The 19971-nt window shown below is 46.7% G+C and overlaps 1 protein-coding gene across 1 annotated transcript in view; it reads left to right on the forward strand.

The window, feature by feature from the left end:
• Positions 1–19971, forward strand: part of LOC130490392 (integrin alpha-X-like) — a 39932-nt gene that overhangs the window by 3632 nt on the left and 16329 nt on the right. The window contains exons 2-13 of the mRNA XM_056864218.1: positions 22–136; positions 611–723; positions 4639–4769; positions 6798–6943; positions 9095–9248; positions 10151–10301; positions 12289–12362; positions 15232–15361; positions 16757–16899; positions 18155–18298; positions 19090–19296; positions 19419–19549. Of these exons, the coding sequence (XP_056720196.1) occupies positions 22–136; positions 611–723; positions 4639–4769; positions 6798–6943; positions 9095–9248; positions 10151–10301; positions 12289–12362; positions 15232–15361; positions 16757–16899; positions 18155–18298; positions 19090–19296; positions 19419–19549 (1639 nt within the window). The remainder of the gene's footprint in view (positions 1–21; positions 137–610; positions 724–4638; positions 4770–6797; positions 6944–9094; positions 9249–10150; positions 10302–12288; positions 12363–15231; positions 15362–16756; positions 16900–18154; positions 18299–19089; positions 19297–19418; positions 19550–19971) is intronic.

Genomic DNA, 19971 nt, shown 5'->3' on the forward strand with positions numbered 1-19971 from the left:
AACAAGCTTTACCCTCTGCAGTGCTGATGACCTGCCATGGATTCAGCATAGACACAGAACGCCCAATCATCTTCCAGGAAGCAGCAGAAGGTTTTGGGCAGACTGTAGCACAGTTTGGAAGAGGAGCCAATGGAGGGTAAGTTATGCCTGCTGCCACTTTAGATCCACATGTGGGGTCATCTGGCTCTTATCGTCCTGTCCCCTTATGCCAAGGGACCCCAACATGCTACTCATGGGCGCCATGGTACACACCAACACCTTTCCTTGTGCCCACCAAATGTTTTTTAGAAAGTGGATGGGGCCAAGAGGGGCTTTTGCAGGTGGCCCTTGGAGATGTGATTGTGCGGATTTTTTTTTAATGTTGCTTCAGCAGCAGCTGCCTCTACAGCATAAAGATCTTTGCTGTGTGACTGAAGGAAAGCTGTGGCAGACATTTCATGGCTGGCCCTGCCTCTTATAGCAGCCGTTTTGTGGCTGCGCCCACTACACTGTATTAAAATTGCAAATGTGCCTGCAAGCTCAAAAAGATTGGGGACTCCGGCCTCATGCCAACACAAGAGATTGATGTCATGTATTCTTAGACTGATGTCATGTATTCTCACTCTTGCAGGGTGCTTGTCGGTGCCCCACTCCAGAGGGGGGATGTGAATGAAATGGGTAAAATCTATAAATGCCAGCAGACACCAAGCAAAACAGGCAGATGCGAGGAGGTTCCTGTACAACGTAAGTATACAATTGCGTGAGAGCTGCTTGCCTGGGAAGCTGCAAACAGAGGAAAGGAGCTGGGTTTTGCTGCTTATACCTGGGGTACCAGTGTATCCTGAGAGTCTGTAACCACGCTAAACAAAAGCAAAAACTTGCCCTTGATGCCAGGCAGCTGGACAACAGGACAGCTGGCAAGTTAGACTTGTTTGTTTGTGGGCTTCCTGGAAGCACCTGGTTGGCCGCTGTGTGAACAGACTGCTGGACTTGATGGGCCTTGGTCTGATCCAGCGGGGCCTTTCTTATGTTTTTATGTTCTTAGACTATGGGCATTAAGAGTAGGGTTGCCAGGTCCCTCTTTGCCACTGGTGGGAGGTTTTTGGGGTGGAGCCTGAGGAGCGCGGGGTGTGGGGAGGGGCGGGACTTCAATGCCATAGAGTCCAATTCTCCAGGCCAGAGATCAGTTGTAATAGCAGGAGATCTCCAGCTAGTACCTGGAGATTGGAAAAAAACAAAGACACCATTGGGCGTGTACCGTAGGGTTTGGAAATCAGCACAGGAGCGAATAAGTATCACAAAGTGCAAATGTTTATATAAATTGCTACGAATACAACTAACAATCACATAACAATCACAGCAAACTATCCTACTATATACAACATAACAACAACTGAGCTGAAACAAACCAGACAAAGGATTCAGTATCTTAGGGCAAAAACGCATGGTCGCTTTATCCTCCTTTAATCCCTGTTTCAATCAGGATTCAGCCAAGATCGAACACATGCGTTTCGCCTAATGTGCGTTCGATCCTGGCTAAAACAGGGATTAAAGGAGGATAAAGTGACCATGCGTTTTCGCCCTAAGTAAGTCCTTGATATCTCTCTCAATCCTCAAAGGGAAATTCTTGCATCCTCTTCAAGCTTTGTAATAATGTTTCAGATGTTCCCTTTGAGGACTGAGAGTGATATCAAGGACTTACTTAGATACTGAATCCTTTGTCTGGTTTGTTTCAGCTCAGTTGTTGTTATATTGTAGATAGTAGGATAGTTACTTGTGATTGTTATATTTAGTATGTGGTTAGTTGTGACTCCATGTTATAATTTGTAGCAATTTATATAAACATTTGCACTTTGTGATACTTATTTGCTCCTGTGCTGAGTACCTGGAAATTGGCAACCCTAATTAAGAGTCAGATGCTGGGGGTGTGAATCTCTAGTGATGAGAGCTGGAGACAGCTTGGGGGTTAGAACTGGGATAGAACGTGAGTGGGTTCTTTCCTCTGAATAGTCCGAACTAGCCAAAGCTTACCAGACTTTGGAAACTAAGCAGGATTGGCCAAGGTTAGAATTTGGGTGGGAGATCAACAAGAAGTCCAGGGTTGCTGTCAGGCAATGCCAAACCACCTCTGCTCCTTTTGTTTTGTAATCCTGTTTTGTTTCAACGGTTGATGCATGCATTATGCTTTTTCATTGTAGATAGTACATTGTTTTCAGTGTACTGATCTCTAATTTTGAATGTATGTACTATAGTGCTCCAATTGCATTATCTTTAATTGTCAAATGTTGAATTTCAACTGGAAAGGTGGACTATAAATGTAGTAAATTAATAAATATTGAGTTTTGAGTAGAATATGCTTTCTCCTCCTTTCAGGTCCTACCGATGCTGTGAACATGTCTCTTGGTTTGTCTCTTTCTGCCTGGGAATCCAGGTTTTTGGTAAGCAACACCCACAGAGTGTGGACTACAAAGTTGCTATTTTCTCCAGGGGAACTGATCTATGTTGTCTGGAGATCAGTTGTAATTCTGGAAGAAGTCCAGGCCCCAACTGGAGGTTGATAATAACCCTAGGTAGGGTTGCCAGTTCTGGTCTGGGAAATAACTGGAGATTTTGGGGGCGGAGCCTGAGGAGAGTGAGGTTTGGAGAGAGGAGGGACTTTAATGCTGTAGAGATCAATGGCCAAAGCGCCCATTTTCTCCAGGGGAACTGATCTCTGTCGCCTGGAGGTCAGTTGTAATAGCAGGAGATCTCTAGCCACAAACTGGAGGCTAAAGAAATAAAACTTATGCTGTACAAACACTAGTTTAGGAAAACAACAGCACAGGCTCAGTATCTATATATCTTTTGTAATGAGTCAATTCAAATATGCATAAAAAACAAAACAAAACAAAAGTTTGATTCTTCCTTCAGTGGTAGAGAAAGCCGGCATATAAAAACCAACTCTCCTTCTTCAACTGACTCTTCCCCATCAGGCCCTCATTTCACTTCCTGAGACATCCTGAGGACTGCATAGCCCACCTCTGGACAATAGATGTAGGGTTACTAGGTCCCTCTTCGCCACTGGTGGGAGGTTTTTGGGGTGGAGCCTGAGGAGTGTGGGGTTTGGGAGGGACTTCAATGCCATAGAGTCCAATTGCTAAAGCAGCCATTTTCTCCAGGTGAACTGATCTCTATCGGCTGGAGATCAGTTGTAATAGCAGGAGATATTCAAGCTAATGCCTGGAGGTTGGCACCCCTAAACCGATTTACCGGAATAATTAGCAGGCGGGGATTAGTGACTAAGGCTTTCAGGGCCAAGAGAGTGAGGGTTGTGGATACGGCTGAACCACAAGACCGTTGAGGTCATTTTTTAATCTATTTAAATATATTTATGAACAACCTGCCCCCATCAAGTGGGCCCAAAGCGGTTTACCAAAACAAAAACAAAAAAAGGCCTAACTACCCACTGCTAACCACCGCTCTTTGGTTACACAGGTGTGCGGTCCCACAGTGCATCAGACCTGTGGGCGAAACGTGTATCTTAAAAGCTATTGCTTTCTTCTGGATGGGAACCTGAGGCAGACGCAGCACTTCCCTGCCACTCTGCCAGGTAGGACCAGGATTCAAAGGAGGAATGAAATAAAAAGACAGACGCCCCGGACTACCTATGGGCTGGGAAGATGGGAGTATGGGATAGAGATAGGGTTGCCAGTTCCGGGTTGGGGAATACCTGGCGATTTTGTGAGTAAAGTCTGGGCGGGGGGTTGGGGAGGGGAGGGGAACTCAGCAGGGATGTGGTGTTATACAGTCCACCCTCCAAAAGAGCCATTTTCATCACAGGAAGTGACCTCTGTAATCTGGTCAGTTGTAATTACTGGAGGTCAGTTGTAATTACTGGAGGTCAGTTGTAATTACTGGAGAACTAGGGTTGCCAGGTCCCTCTTTGCCACTGGTGGGAGGCTTTTGGGGCGGAGCCTGAGGAGGGCGGGGTTTGGGGAGGGGAGGGACCTCAATGCCACAGACTCCAATTGCAATTTTCTCCAGGTGAACTGATCTCTATCGGCTGGAAACCAGTTGTAATAGCAGGAGTTCTCCAGGTAGTACCTGGAGGTGGACAACCCTATGGAGAATGCTAGGCCTCACCTGGAGGTTGGCAACTCTACGCCTACAAACTTCCCAGTGGGTTGTGCCTTTATGCAAGTCTCACTGAATTCATACTCCCCAGGTTTGTGTATATAGGGTTCTTGCGGCTTACCACACAATCCTAGCCCTGTATAGTCAGGAGGGACTGATTGCAATGGGAAGTAGGGGCCTGCAAAGAGGCCATCATATGCCCACCTCAAGCACACATTGAAAAGCTGAGGGAAATCGTTTACCCTTGTTGTATATCAAGATCCTGTGATGTTACATGGGCTCTGGTTTCCCCCCTGCCATGGGCATTTTGCCCTGATCTGGATAGCCCAGGCTAGCCTGATCTCATCAGATCTCAGAAACTAAACAAGGTTGGCCTGGTTAGTATTTCGATGGGAGGCCACCAAGGTGGTCCAGGGTTGCTATGCAGAGGAAGGCAATGGCAAACCACTTCTATTCGTCCGTTTCCTTGGAAACCCTATGGGGTTGTCATAAGTCGCCTGCGTCTCAACAGCCTTTCCCCCCACTAATGAACATTCTGTCCTCTAGAATGTCCAAAACGAGCCAACGACATAGTTCTTCTGATAGATGGCTCAGGAAGCATTGAGCCCGATGATTTCAGACAGATGAAGACGTTCATTTCTGAAGTCATGAAACGCTTACTCACCTCCAACACACAGGTAACGCTAGGATGGCGAAATCAGGTGGGTTACAGGATGGAGCGATCATGGGTGGGATCTATAGAGTTGTTTCTTCTCAAGGGCCTCTTGTGTCTGGAGAAGGCTCCTCACCACTAGTTCTACGCTTCTGAGGCCAAAAATCCCAACTCTGAATACCCAGAGCTGACATAGATTTAAAGGCTCCGTCCTTATAGTCTGGAACACTGCAAGACTATGCTGGTTATGACCTTTGAAGTCCCTCGCAACCTGGGACCTACATATTTGAAGGACCATGTCTTTCCATTTGTCCCTGTGCACCAACCACAGTCATTAAGCAACCTTCTGTTGGCTGTCCTACCAATTAGGGTGATTGGGATTGGCCTTTTGACTTATGGGAAGTTTACCAGCAGACTGTTATCCTGGTGGGCTGTTGGTGTCCTGCAACAAGCCAAGCCAAGGCCCAGCAGTGTTGGTAGCCTTGCAGAGCTGGTCAGCTCAGACGCAGCCAATAAGATTGCCAACCGGCTCCAAGTGGAGCCTGGAGATGTCCCGGAATTACAACTGATCTCCACATGACAGAGATCAGTTCCCCTGGAGAATATGGCTGCTTTGGAGGGTGTAACCCTATGGCATTATACCTAGCTGAGGTCCCTCCCCTCCCCAAACCCCACCCTCTCCAGGCTCCAACCCCAAATCTCCTGGAATTTCCTCACAGATTTGGCAATACTACCAGCCATTGATGAAACAGTATGCTCATCAGCATGGTGCAGTGGTTAAGAGCGGTGGTTTGGAGCGATGGACTCTAATCTGGAGAACAGGGTTTGATTCCCCACTCTTCCATGTGAGTGGCGGACACTAATCTGGTGAACCGGGTTGGTTTCCCCACTCCTACACATGAAGCCTGCTTAGTGACCTTGGGCCAGTCACAGCTCTCTTCGAGCTCTCTCAGCCCCACCTACCTCACAGGGTATCTGTTGTGGGGAGGGGAAGGGAAGGCAATTGTAAGCCGGTTTGATTCTTCCTTAAATCATAGAGAAAGTCGGCATATAAAAACCAACTCTTCTTCTCATCCAGCACCTCTTCTGGGCAGCAGTGTGGGAAGACGCCACAGGCAAGCCTATGGCTACCATTCTTATTGCCTCTGGCAAAGTCTGAACAGAATGGCCCTAGGACCATTTTAGCATCCCAATCCACGCTTTCTTCAGGATCTTCGCCCATGACTAGCAGAACGCACTAAATCAAAATACGTAATTCAAAATATGTAAATATACTTGCTTAATATACATAGGCAGTTTGCAGAATTCAGTATTGACACAGGATTTAAATCTGGCATTTCCCCCCCCCCCCATCCAAGAATATATAGGTTTGGTTCATTGATTTTGCCCCTGATTAATGTAAATTCATGTATATATTTACAATAGTTTAGGGTTGCCAGTAGATTCCTTTGAAATGTGTTGGAGGAGAGTGTGTTATGGATACCGTGGACTGCCAAAAAAACAAATCAGTGGGTTATAGATCAAATCAAGCCTGAACTGACCCTAGAAGCTAAAATGACTAAACTGAGGCTATCGTATTTTGATCACATGATGAGAAGATAAGAATCACTGGAAAAGACAATCGTGCTAGGAAAAGTTGAGGGCAGCAGGAAAAGAGGAAGCCCCAACAAGAGATGGATTGACTCAATAAAGAAAGCCACAACCCTCAGTTTGCAAGATCTGAGCAAGGCTGTCAAAGATAGGACATTTTGGTTGATTCATAGGGTCATCACCATGACTCAGATGTGACTTCTGCTCTTAGCTCATAGGGTTGCCAAGTACCCAAGGTGGGCAACTGTCAAATAATTACCATAAAACCATATAAAATCACATAATTAATAACATTAAAATAATAAACGAAACACATCAAAACAACAGTAAAAACCAGCACTGTAAAAAAAAAAAAAAAACCTTTAGGTATGACAGTTGTTGTATATTCTTTGTCCCAGCCATGTTTCCACACTCTCTCGTCGTTGTTTCCCCTTTGGTGTCCCTCTCCCTCTTTTGGTTTCAGTTTGCCTTGGCCCAGTATTCGAACCGCTATGCAGAGCACTTCAGCTTCAGCAAATTCCAGAACAACCCAGATCCCGATGCTCTGGTTAGAGGTGTCAGACAGCTTAGTGGGGGAACTCACACAGCTACCTATATTCAGAAGGTGGTGTAAGTATTCCCTCTTTGTTTGTTCTTTCCATGGAGATAGATCACGATGGGTAGCCGTGTTAGTTCTGGCAGGGTATAAGTTTTCGTGAGCCACAGCTCACTTCTTCAGGTACTTCTTCAGGTATCTGTGGCTCACAAAAGCTCATTCCTTGCCAGACATTTTTGTCGGTCTTTAAGGTGCTACCGCACCTCTTGCTCTTTTCTACTGCTTTTTGTTGTATGGTGCAAAAAGAGATTCTGTACAGGATAGTGCTACCAGCCAGTGGATGGCAACTGTCAGGTGCCGGGGGTGGGGTGGGGGAATGGGGGGGGGGGCAACCAGCAGCATTACCAATCCCCCCCATCACCAGAATGGCAGTGGGCAGTGGGAGCTGAAGGCAGGCAATCTCCTGTCCCTAGTGGGTAAATCGCATTCCCAGAAAGGGTGACACGCTGTCTAGACAGCATGGTGTAGTGGTTAAGAGTGGCAGGCTCTAATCTGGAGAACCGGGTTTGATTCCCTACTCCTCCATATGAAGCCTGCTGGGTGACCTTGGGCCAGTCACAGTTCTCTCAGAACTCTCTCAGCCCCACCTCCCTCACAAGGTGTCTGATGTGGGGAGGGTAAGGGAAGGCGATTGTAAGCCGGTTTAAAGGTAGAGAAAATCGGGGTATAAAAACAAACTCTTCTCCTTCTCCTCCTCCTTCTTCTCTCTTTCAGCTCTGATAGAATTCCAGGCTGCTTCCACAAGGGGGTTGCTCTGGTTTGGGTATTTTTTGGAACATCCGCATGACTTTGGTCTTTTATGCATGGCTGTTTCCCTCTTCACCCCTCCGATTACTTCAGATCTTTGTTATGATTATGCATGCCATTTCCAACTTCTCAAAGAGAAATGATTTAGCAGAATAGCTGCAGGCTAATGGAAGTATGCTTGAGAAAGGGAGGCGGGAAACAGTCTGATCATTACAATTACCTGTGTGGATGCTCTGTTGCTGCTGCTGAGAGTACCTCCACATTTGCAGAACTGCACAGAGGACTGTCACCGTATAAAGGCAGCCCTGGTGTGGTCCTACAGGTATGTATTCAATAGGGGGACATGTGATGAATGTCAGACCAGTACTGGGTAAACCATGGTTCAAATCCCCACTCTGCCTAGAAACTCGGGGTTACCTCTGAGTGGTCCCAGACTAACCTACCTTGCAGGATCGTTTGGAGGATAATAAAACATACACCTTCCTGAGGTCTAGGGAGGAATGATCAGATAAAAATGTGATTGACTGAACATCATATTTTAAGGTCAAATACCCTCAAAATGTGGCACTGTGTTATGTTTCTAGCAACAGTGGTCAAATTATGGCTTGTGTAACTATATGTTTTCGAAATGCATTTGTATAGCTCATGAAACTGTAACCAGCAATCAGATGTTTGTGTTCTTACATTCCCATAAACAATAATTTCGAAGTACAATAAAAATTTCAACAAGTTCCACTTTAATAGGGGTGTTCAGTTAAGTCCTGCGTGGTTGCCTCGAGTCACAGTGATGAATCAAGCAAACTTGCCATTAAAATGCAAGAAACCAATGGCTGCCAGAGACCTAAGATCTAAAATTCATGTGACACTAAATCGATGGGTCACTATAGCAAGTGAACTAGTTGGAGTAGGTAAAGGTCCCCTGTGCAAGCACCGGGTCATTCCTGACCCATGGGGTGATGTCACATCCCGACGTTTCCTAGGCAGACTTTGTTTACGGGATGGTTTGCCAGTGCCTTCCCCAGCCATCTTCCCTTTACTCCCAGCAAGCTGGGTACTCATTTCACCGACCTCAGAAGGATGGAAGGCTGAGACCACCTTGAGCCGGCTATCTGAAACCGACTTCCGTCAGGATCGAACTCCGGTCGTGAGCAGAGCTTGGACTGCAGTACTGCAGCTTACCACTCTGCGCCACGGGGCTCAATAGTTGGAGTAGAGCAACAGTTATTTGCCATTAATAACTTAAATGCATTTCATAATTATTTTCTTTGCTTTCTCTGTGTTTACGTTTCCCAATTTTCCATGACTCTGCTTTAATTGGTATGTCATGCTCCTTAATATTCAGTTAAGCATTGATCATTGCTTTATTTCTAAAAAGGAACTGAACGGCACTTTCTCTCTCCCTGGCATTTTTTTTCTAGGCGTGAGCTCTTTCAGCCGCACAAAGGTTCCCGCCCAGGAGCCACAAAAATTTTGATAGTGATAACAGATGGACAGAAAACAGGAGATCGCCTGCAGTACTGGCAAGTGATACCAGAGGCCGAGAGCGCTGGCATAATCCGCTATGCCATTGGGGTGAGGACACTAAGCAAGAAATCTGAGGAATGCTTGCACATTCTTTCCTGAATTCCCCCCCAGATCTTGGGGGTCCTGAATTACCTTGTCTTGTTTCCAAAGTGGAACCAAAGCCATGCACTGCAAAACAGTGCAAACCTATGTTCGATTACATCTAGAATTTTTTGGTTTTGTGTTTTACTAATGCTGCTTTGCTAAAACAGCACATAAAAGCAATCTTACTGTGATTGCACATAGGATTGCATTGCCATTCCTCTGGTGTGGTGTTAAACCAATGCACAAGAGTGCATGTGAGCATCAGCAAAATACTTCCTGAAAAGAATGTTGATGCAGTCATACATGCAATCACATCAAGATTATTTTGTTACAGTGTGTCATCAGTACTCAAGTGAACATCACTGATAAAGAAATTAGGGGAGACAAATTAATGGAAGGTCCTGAAAGCTGTGGCAAATGGCTCATCCATCCTCCTTTAAAGCAGAATCAAGCATGTGTGGAATTTAGCTTTAATATTTAAAAAGAAACAAACAAAAAGGCTTCTAATAAAATCACTCATGACTTCAGATTCAAAACGTACTTATTTTCAGCCAAATGTAGGGTTGCCAACTCCAGGTTGGGACATGTCTGAAATTTGGGGGCAGATTCCGGGCAGGACAGAGTTTTGGGAGGGAAGGCACTCAGCAAGGATGTGATGCCATAGAGCCAAAGCTGCCATTTCCTCCAAGGGAACTCATCTCTGTATTCTGGAGACCGGTTGTAATTCTGGGTGAACAGGCCCTACCTGGAGGTTGGCAACAGGGTGGGATGAAGTGGTGTTAAACCCTTGGTTTTGATTGCATCTGATATCTTTTGTTCCCTGCTTCATGCCCCTACCCTTGTCCTTTACTTCTCATTCCACCAAGGTTGGAAGCGCTTTCAGTCATGATAATGCCAGACAAGAGCTCAAGGACATTGCCTCTCTGCCCAGTTCAGAGCATGTTTTCCCGGTTAGCAACTTTAACGCCCTAAGGGACATCGAGAACAAACTTCAGGATAAAATTTTCGCCATCGAAGGTACCAAATCTAACAAATGCTGCTGCTGAGGGAGGCGGGCGTAGAGATGAAGATCCGTGGCCTGGACCCGCAGTTGACAGATAGGGGCTCATATCTGGAGCTCCCTCCAGTCCACATTTTACAGACCATCAAAGTAAAGGAGAGAATTCACACATGCAGGACAGCTGACATGAGTGTTTCTATCATGTCATGTTATGTTATGTGTGGGCAGAGATGGGGAAGGAGGGGAGAAACAAGGTTTCTCTCTCCCCTTCCCCTCCCGATTTCATCTGATTTATGCTCCTATCCACCTGCCTACAGATTTCCTTCCTTTGCCATTTTCTTTCACTTCAGGGATGAGTTCTGTAGAGGGAGGGATCTGTGAGGAAAACATGTTGGAAGTTTAAAAATCTGTGTTTTTGTAGATGTTTGAGAATTGTCAGCCTTCCTCACGGTACTATGATTTATTTTGCGTTTTACAATTATCCTGGATCCAGCAGATTTGATTTCCAACAGAAATCCTACAGTGTGAGATAGAAAATAAATAAATGAATGAATACAAGTCGTGCTCAAATTTCAAAATAGACTAGTGTGGTGCAGTGGTTCAGGGTGCTGAACTAGTACCTGGGAGACCCAGGTTCAAATCCCCACTCATGCCATGGAAGCTCACTGGGTGCACTTGGGCCAGCTGCCCACTCTCAGCCTAACCTACCTCACAGGATTGTTGTGAGGAGAAAATGGAGAATGATGTAAGCTGCTTTGGGTCCGCATTGGGTAGAAAGGCAAGGCATAAATGAATTAAATAGATAAACAAACAAGCAAACTAATGAACCAGAGCTCAGTCCCATTTTCCTTTTGTTTTCTCCCATAAGGGGGAGCAGGACTGGGCTTCTACCTTGCTGTGTATCAGCATGCCAACTGTAGCCTCTTTGGAACACGTACCCACCCTGTTAGCTCTGCTTGACACCGGAAAGCAGTTTGTACCAGCCAACTCTCTGGGTTTCCCTTGGGATCTTAGGGCTTATGGTCTCCAGGGAGAGAAGTAAAATCTGAGGGTCAGGAGCAAGAATCAAGGGAGCAGGTTGGTTTCTTCAAGTCTTGAGAACTTTTAGTATTAATCCCTTCCTACTCCGTCCATCAGGCTTCACCCTTAGGTCACTAAGCATAGCCAGTTGCTGAAGAAGAAGAGTTGGTTTTTATGCCCTGCTTTTCTCTACCGAAAGGAGTCTCAAACCAGCTTACAATCACCTTCCCCTCCCCACAACAGACACCTTGTCAGGTAGGTAGGGCTGAGAGCGTACACGCAGTTTCCTTCTGCTGCTGGTGATGCAAAGATTCTGCCTATATGTCTCAATTTAGTTCAATTGGGCTTGACATAAGCTTTCTCTTTCCTCTCAAACCATGTTCGTGACTATTAGTTTAAGCACACCGTCTTCAGCATGCATCATGAGCAACTGGCAATAAAGACTCAGGATCTCAGCTCTATCGCAGAAGTCCTTGGGGGACGATTAAGTTCAAGCCTTTGTGGGATTTACCCATTTGGAGTCATACTCTGAAGACAAATCAGAACATAAGGATTATTGAGATTGGGTGAATCACTCAACATTCCTAGGAGCGTTAGCTCTCCTTGCCACACTACTGGTGTGGTGATAGGCACAAGGTTCAGAATAGTATTCACTGCATGTCTTTACCAAGCTTTTATGCCTCAATGTGCCCAAATAATAGACCAATACTGACGAATCCACAATTGTTACTAACAGTCCTAATATCAAATAAAAGAGAGAGTTCAGAGAGAACCGTGCCTGGCCCAAGGTCACCCAGCAGGCTTCGTGTGGAGGAGCGGGGCATCGAACCCGGTTCTCCAGATCAGAGGCTGCCGCCCTTAACCACTACACCATGCCAGCTCTCAGACCAGTCAGGTGCCCATTCTATGCTCCCACCAGTCACTACTACACTCAAGAGCCTCGGACACTTGACAGTCTCTTTCCTTCCACCCTCCTCCTTGCAGGGACAGCGGTCCAAAGCAGCAGCTCCTTCCAGCTGGAGATGTCCCAGGAGGGATTCAGTGCCTTGGTGACCTCTGTAAGTGCTTCCTGCCCACCCACCCCCAGGCTACGTTTTCTGCAGGCTGATACCTCTTGGGTGTTTCCCCCCTCCCCAACAAGCTAGATTTAGGGGGTTACCGCACTTGTATTCCCAGCGATGTATTAAGAGTTTGAAAACGTTATAAAAAATACTGTTCGCACTTTCTATGTATTCCCAGGGATGTATTAAGAGTTTGAAAACGTTATAAAAAATACTGTTCACACTTTGTTTGGCCCCTTTAGCTGTGAAGACATCTTCCAACCATTTATTAGCCGTAGTATCCAAAAATCCTTTTAAAGCGATGCTTTTTATAACATTTTCAAACTCTTAATACATCCCTGGGAATACAAAGTGCGGTAACCCCCTTAGACTGTTGAAGGGCCAGTGAAAACATTTAGGGTCCCTTGGTTCCCATCCCAACTGTGATTCTCAGGGGAGGGACATAATACTGATAGACTGGACTCCCTTCACATAAACTGGCAAACAAGGGACTTTGGTGTTTGAGATGCTTTGTGAGGAAGAGGGGCACTGAATCCCCGTGAGGTTTGTATACAGTATGGAGATTGTCGCGGGATTTGGCCAGGCCAGTCCAGGGTTGAGAGGGATCCCTTCGGGCTCATCTTGTCTTCCCACAATTCCCTTATAATGTTTAGGATATAAGAGTAGGGTTGCCAGGTCCCTCTTTGCAACTGGCGGGAGGTTTTTGGGGCGGAACCTGAGGAGGGCGGGGTTTGGGGAGGGGAGAGACTTCAATGCCATAGAGTCCAATGGCCAAAGCGGCCATTTTCTCCAGGTGAACTGCTCTCTATCGGCTGGAGATCAGTTGTAATAGCAGGAGATCCCCTGCCAGTACCTGGAGGTTGGTAACCCTATATAAGAGGTGCCCCACGGGGTGAGACAAAGTGCTCCACCCAGTCTAGCATCCTGCCTCGCACGGTGGCCAGCCAGTTATTCTGGAGGGTGAACACTAGGGCATAGAGGCTGAGGGCTTCTCCTAATGTTGTCTCCTAGCATTGCTATTCAGAGGTTTACTGCCTCAGGCTACAGAGGTGCCCTTTAGTCATCTTGGCCAGTGATGGACATAGTCCCCTGGAGTCTGTATAATCCCTTGTGACGGCCATCTATCCCTTCCTTGGCATGAGCTTGGGGGAATCTCTGCCATGACACCCCTAGGTAGGGCTGCCAGGTCCCCCCTCTCCTCCAGCGGGAGGCTATGGGGTGAGGTCGGGATTGCGCATGCACTCCAACGCACATGTGTGTCGCTTCTGGTTTACAACCAGAAGTGCCGCCTCGCAAGGGGCCCCATACCTCTTAGTTTGAGTGGTAAAGCGGCCCTTTACCACTCAAACTAAGAGTTTGAGTGATATAAGGCCCCTCGCAAGGCGGCACTTCCAGTTGTAAACTGGAAGTGACGTGCGTGTGGTGTGTACGTGCGTGTGCATGTTTGCCCGCCGACCCGCAGATGGTCAGTGGGCAAAGGGGCGAATTGCCAGGGGTTTGCCCACCACCACCGGGCACCTGGCAACCCTACCCCTAGGGCTCCTGTTCGAGACCCAGGGAGGGACTGAGTCCCACCAGCCTAAAATTAAGTAGTGATTGGGGGCCGTGGCTCAGTGGTAGAGCATCAGCTTGGCATGCAGAAGGTCCCAGGTTCAATCCCCAGCATCTTCAGTTAAAGGGATCAGGCAAGTAGGTGATGGGAAAGACCTTTGCCTGAGACCCTGGAGAGCCACTGCTGGTCTGAGTAGACAATACTGACTTTGATGGAACAATGGGATGTATTAAGAGAGAAACTAACCCCAGATATTTCCCCACTGTCTTCCTTCCTTTGGAACATCTTAGCCGAGAATCCAGAATTCCAACTCCTCGCAGAATAAAGACTGATAAACAGAATGATTATCATTATTGGATTAAAAATAATAATAATTTAGAACCTCTAGAAAAAAATTTGGATAAGAAAGAAGTTAAACCTTTATAGAATATTTGCAAATGAAAAAGTATTGGAATAATTTAAAAGAAAAAGAATTAACTGAAATTAGAGAAAAATCTGAGTTTGAGAAATTAATGCTTCAAGATAAAGTTTCAACTTCAAAAATATATGCAATTTTAGTAAAAGAAAATTTAAATTCAACATTAGGCTATAGGGACAAATGGGGATATTTATTTAGAAAACCATTGAGCGATCAAGAATGAGAATATTTTTTTTCAAAGGGATTGGATTTCTCAGTTAGCTTGCAAATAAGAGAAAATCTAATTAAGATGGTATATATGTGGCATTTAACTCCAGTTAGAATAAGTAAAATCTGCAAATCAATGAACTATAGTTGCTGGTACTGCGATAAAAAACAAGCAGACTTCATTCATATGTGATGGAAGTGTGAGAGAGCTATAACGTTCTGGACTGAAATAGTGAAATATCTGTCTGTTGGAATGGAGATTGATATCCCAATCATTATAATGCACTCATTTTACTCATTATAATGCACATCAATCTCTGACTTTTGTCTTCTGGGTTTCTGGGGTTTTTCCTGTTGTTATTCTGTCTCTCACAGCTACAATAAACCTACCATTAAAATTATGGACCGGTCATTTCTTCGTCAGAGGGCAAACGGGTAAATTTAGCAGGGGATCAAATACTTTTTTCCCTCACTGTAAATGTTATTTGGAAATAGTACCAGAAATTTCTCCAGCTATGATTAGGGTGTGGGGGTGCAGTGCTTGCCCCTCCCCTGCAAAAGAGGAAATTACCCAAGTGCCACAGATGTGTTTTGCCATCAATTGCAATGTACATTTTGGGGTCCCCCCCACATTTTTGTTTATGCAATGCCCTCTGCGGGTGCTTTTCCACCTCTTGTGATTGTTTTAGGATGGTTTTGTGTTGGGGGCAGTAGGAGCCTACGACTGGTCCGGAGGGCTTTTCCTATACGGCAGCAGCAGCAGTCCAGACTTTATCAACGTGACCAGCTCCACTAAAGAGATGAACGATGCTTATCTTGGTAAAAGTCCAAAGCAACTTTCTCTCCCCCCCCCCCCGTATGTACTTGGACTGTCTTGAAATCCTTACTGGTTTGCCATAAGTGGGCTGCGACTTGATGGCACTTTACACGCACACACTGGGGCTGTGTCAGAATCATTGGGAGCATTTTCCATTCCCTTGACTGGTGGGAAGTTCAGAGCAGCGTTTCAGAGTCCATCCCCTTTGGATAAGATGGTACTACAGACTTAGCATCTCTGGTCTCTTACAAAATACAGATTGTGCAGGGTTGGAGTGCAGAACAAGCATGCAGCCCATACCATCTCTCTCTGTGTGTGTTCCAACTCATGGCGACCCTATGAATCAACGTCCTCCAAAATGTCCTGTCTTTGACAGCCTTGCTCAGGTCTTGCAAATTGAGGGCTGTGGCTTCCTTTATAGAATCAATCCATCTCTTGTTGGGTCTTCCTCTTTTCCTGGTGCCCTCCACTTTTCCTAGCATGACTGTCTTTTCTAGTGACTCTTGTCTTCTCATAATGTGACTAAAGTACGACAGCCTCAGTTTAGTCATTTTAGCTTCTAGGGTCAGTTCAGGCTTGATTTGATCTAGAACCCACTGATTTGTTTCTTTGGTGGTCCAGGATATCCGTAACACTCTCCTCCAACACCACATTTCAAAGGAATCTACTTTCTTCCTATCAGCTTTCTTCAACGTCCAGCTTTCACCCCCATACATCGTAATAGGGAATACGATGGCATGAATTAACTTAATCTTGGTGGCCAATGACACATCCTTACACTTCAGAATCTTTTCTAGCTCCTTCATTGCTGCCCTTCCCAATCTCAATCTCCTTCTAATTTCTTGGCTGCAGTCTCCCTTTTGGCTGATGATGGAGCCAAGGAATAGAAAGTCTTCAACTATTTCAATTTCCTCATTGTCAACCTTAAAGTTGTGTAATTCTCTGTCTCTACAGCAATGTTATTGTCAACTCCCCAAATCCAAAACCCCAACTGCTGCTTTTTCTCTCTTCTGCCCCTAACTAGATTGAGCAGCCTGCGGGGTGGGTGTGGCTTGCAAATCCCCAGTGCTCATTCATGCCCGTTGTTCCTCATCAACAACCAAAGCCTAAAGCAGGGTGCCAATAGTCACAGGTGTGGGAAAGATCCAGACTATCCCTTCCACATGGCAGCCACTCCAGGTTTAGAAAAGATCCCAGGAAAGCCGGGGAGAAGCCAAAAGGTACACAAGGGTACCGTGATGCTGTGTGGAAGTGTGAAAAACCTAATCAGCCGCAAAACTGGAGCAAATCTCCAGTGCGGACGTGACATTTATAAAGCTGTAAAGTGACTACTTCCATGCCAAAAGTCACTGTGCTTTTTCTCTCTAACTCTGTGACCGTCTTTTTGCTCCTCCAAGGGTATTCAGTGCAGATGGTTCAGCTGAGTGGACGGCGCAGCTACGTGGTGGGGGCCCCTCGTTACAAACATGTTGGCCGGGTGGTCCTGTTCAGCCAAGAAAATGGGCAGTGGCAGCAGCAGTCAGATCTGTCTGTAAAGAAGGTAAAAGGGCTGTGCGACAGGCTGCAGGGGATGCCAGCGTGGTGTAGTGGTTAAGAATGGTGGACTCTATCCTGAAGAACTGTGTTCGATTCCCTACCCCTCCACATGAAGCCTTCTGGGTGACCTTGGGCTAGTCACAGTTCTCTCTGAACTCTCTCAGCTCCACCAACCTTACAAGGTGTCTGTTGTGGGGAGAGGAAGGGAAGGTGATTGGTTGTAAGCCACTTTGAGACTCCGTAAAGGTAGAGAAAAGCAGGGTATAAAACCCAACTCTTCTTCTTCGTTTGTGTATACCCTGCCTCTCTGGAAAAATAAAGTACAGTGGATGACATATTAAAATTACAATACTCAATAAATATGTTGGTTTTTTTAAAAACAAAATAAATATCGAATCCACATAATGGAATCCACAAGCCCCCAACAAAATAAATATCGGACTAAAAGAGAGGCCTAAAAAAGAGGAACTGCCTGATAGTAAAACACTAGTCTAAAAGGCCAACATTAAAAATCTAAGGGCTCCTATTTTATTATTAATTATTATATTATATTTATTTAGGACATGAGCTTTCTTATATCCTGAAAATCTTGTTGGTCTCTAAGGTGCTACTGGACTTGAATCTAGTTGTTCTACTGTAGTCCAACATGGCTATCTAGGATTGCCAGGATCCTTCTAGTTGCCAGTGGGGGGGTGGGGAGGTAGTATTAACAGTGCTAGGTTGGGAAACTCCTGGAGATTTGGGGATGGAGCCTGGGGAGGAAAGGGACCTCAGTGGGGTTCAATGCCATTGAGTCCACCCTCCAAAGCAACGATTTTCTCCAGGGGAACTGATCTCTGTAGTCTGGAGATGAGTTGTAATTCCGTGGACTCCCCAGGTCCCACCTGGAGGCGGGCATCTCCAGTCCCAATCAATCCTTTAGGAAATGCCCCGTTAGCTAAACCTGTCACTAAACGGTTTAAAGTTAATTTTGTAGATCAGTGGTCTCCCCACAACCCACCCTAAGCTTCTGTAGTATCGAACCTGAAGGTTTTCAGCTAAACAAGACAACAGCATTCATTTCAGTCCCAAGTGAGTAGAAGACCCTGGTGGTTAGGGGGCAGAAGAAGCAGAAACACAGGAGCTGGCTAAGGGGGACCGAACAACAGATGATTTTTGAATCATTGGTAGTTTTACTGCGTTTTTCTGGTCGCTTCCTGCAAACCATTTTTGAAGGTTTTGCAAACTTAATCAATAATTTTAACCAGGGAACCTTTCAGGCCCTCCAGATTGGCTGTTATTTTGGGGCTTCACTGTGCTCTGTGGACCTTGACCGCAACTCTGAGACGGACCTGATCCTCGTCGGTGCGCCCATGCACTATGACGGCACGGCAGGAGGGAAGGTCTACGTTTTCCAGAGGCAGGTGCGTGGTGGAAGAACGCTGGGCTGACCTTTCCTCAAGACGGCCCGGAGAAGCCCCTGAGGACAACTCCTTGGGAGTAGCTTCTCTGCTGCAGCAGACTATCAAAAGGATGCCTCCTCTTGCTGAGGAGCAGGAAGCAAAACCAGGAAAGGGCAGCGGACATTATACTTGTGTGTTAAACAATGGGACAGAGATGGTTGTTGGATTATGGGGGGAAAGGTAGGGGGGCCCTTAATGGGATCCACAAGGCTTATCCTCTGTTGCTCCTCCTACCCCAGTGTGGTGTAGTGGTTAAAGTAGGGGTCCTCAATGTGGTACTTGTGGGCACCATAGTGCCCACCAACACCTTTCTTGGCACCCACCAAAATGGGTGGGGCCAGGTTAGGGTTTCCGGTTATGGTGGGCAATAGCCAATTAATGGGGCTGCCTGCCGCCCCTCAGCTGGCCGGCAGATGGAAGCCGGCCAGCTGATGGGGGGGACGATTGGCACGCGTAATAACATCACTTCCGGGATTACCCCAGAAGTGCCGGAATTGCAATGGGATGCTCTATCGCTCTCCCCCCCAAAACTCCAAAGTGTCTTGCTAGAATGGACAAAGAGAAATATAAGCATCAGGATATATTGGTTCGGTGGGCACAGGAGACTTGTTTCTTCAGTGTGGAATCTTTCAGGGCACCCCCCAGAGGGTGCCAAAGAAGAGTCAGTGTGGGGTCACAATGGAACATTTTCTTCCCTGAGTTGTTCTGTTGCGTCACCCGCTCACCTGGTGTCCCCTTCCCTAACTTGTCAGGGGGAGACGTTTGTCTGCACCCAGGAACTGCAAGGGGAGCGCAAACACCCTCTCGGCCGCTTTGGGGCCAGCATGGCAGAAATCGGTGACGTAACAGGAGACGGTTGGACAGATGTGGCAATCGGCGCTCCGATGGAGGATGAGAATCGAGGAGCCCTGTACATATTTGAGGGAAGCTACAGATCCATCAACAACAAGTATAGTCAGGTGAGAACCAATTGCTCCCTCTCCCCGTGTTCTCCAGGAGCAAAGGCAGCCAACATCTTGGACGCAGCCTCCTTCATACTGATGGCGGCCTCCCTTGCTGACCTACTTTCTCCTGCCCGCAGCGCATCCGAGGGTCTCAGTTCCCCAACCAGCTTCACTACTTTGGTCAGGCCGTTGCAGCCGGGATGGATCTTACAGACGATGGACTCCCGGACATCGCAGCCGGGGGTCATGGGCAAGTGCAGCTGCTGAGGTGAGGACTGGGGGTGGCCTTTTGTGTCTATGTAAACATACCTCTGACCAGGCCTGGACCAGGCTAGCCCGGTCTCATAAGTTCTCAGAAGCGTAGCAGGGTCGGCCCTTGTTAGTTCTTGGATGGGAGACCACCAAGGAAGTCCAGGGTCGCTGTTCAGAGGAAGGCAATGGCAGGCCACTTCTGAACATCCCTTTCCTTGGAAACCTCACGGGGTCACCGTAAGTCAGTTGTGACTTGGCAGCACTTTCCACCAGCACAGACATGTGTGTCTTGACCTGGATGGCCCAGGCTAGCCTGATCTTCTCAGACCTCAGAAGCTAAGCAGGGTCAGCCCTGGTTCATACTTGGATGCCTTGCTATGCGGGATCAGGCCATGGCAAACCACCTCTGCACCTCTCTTGCCTCAGAAACCCCATGAG

Source organism: Euleptes europaea, chromosome 18 (assembly GCF_029931775.1).
Source record: "Euleptes europaea isolate rEulEur1 chromosome 18, rEulEur1.hap1, whole genome shotgun sequence".
NCBI lineage: Eukaryota > Metazoa > Chordata > Lepidosauria > Squamata > Sphaerodactylidae > Euleptes > Euleptes europaea.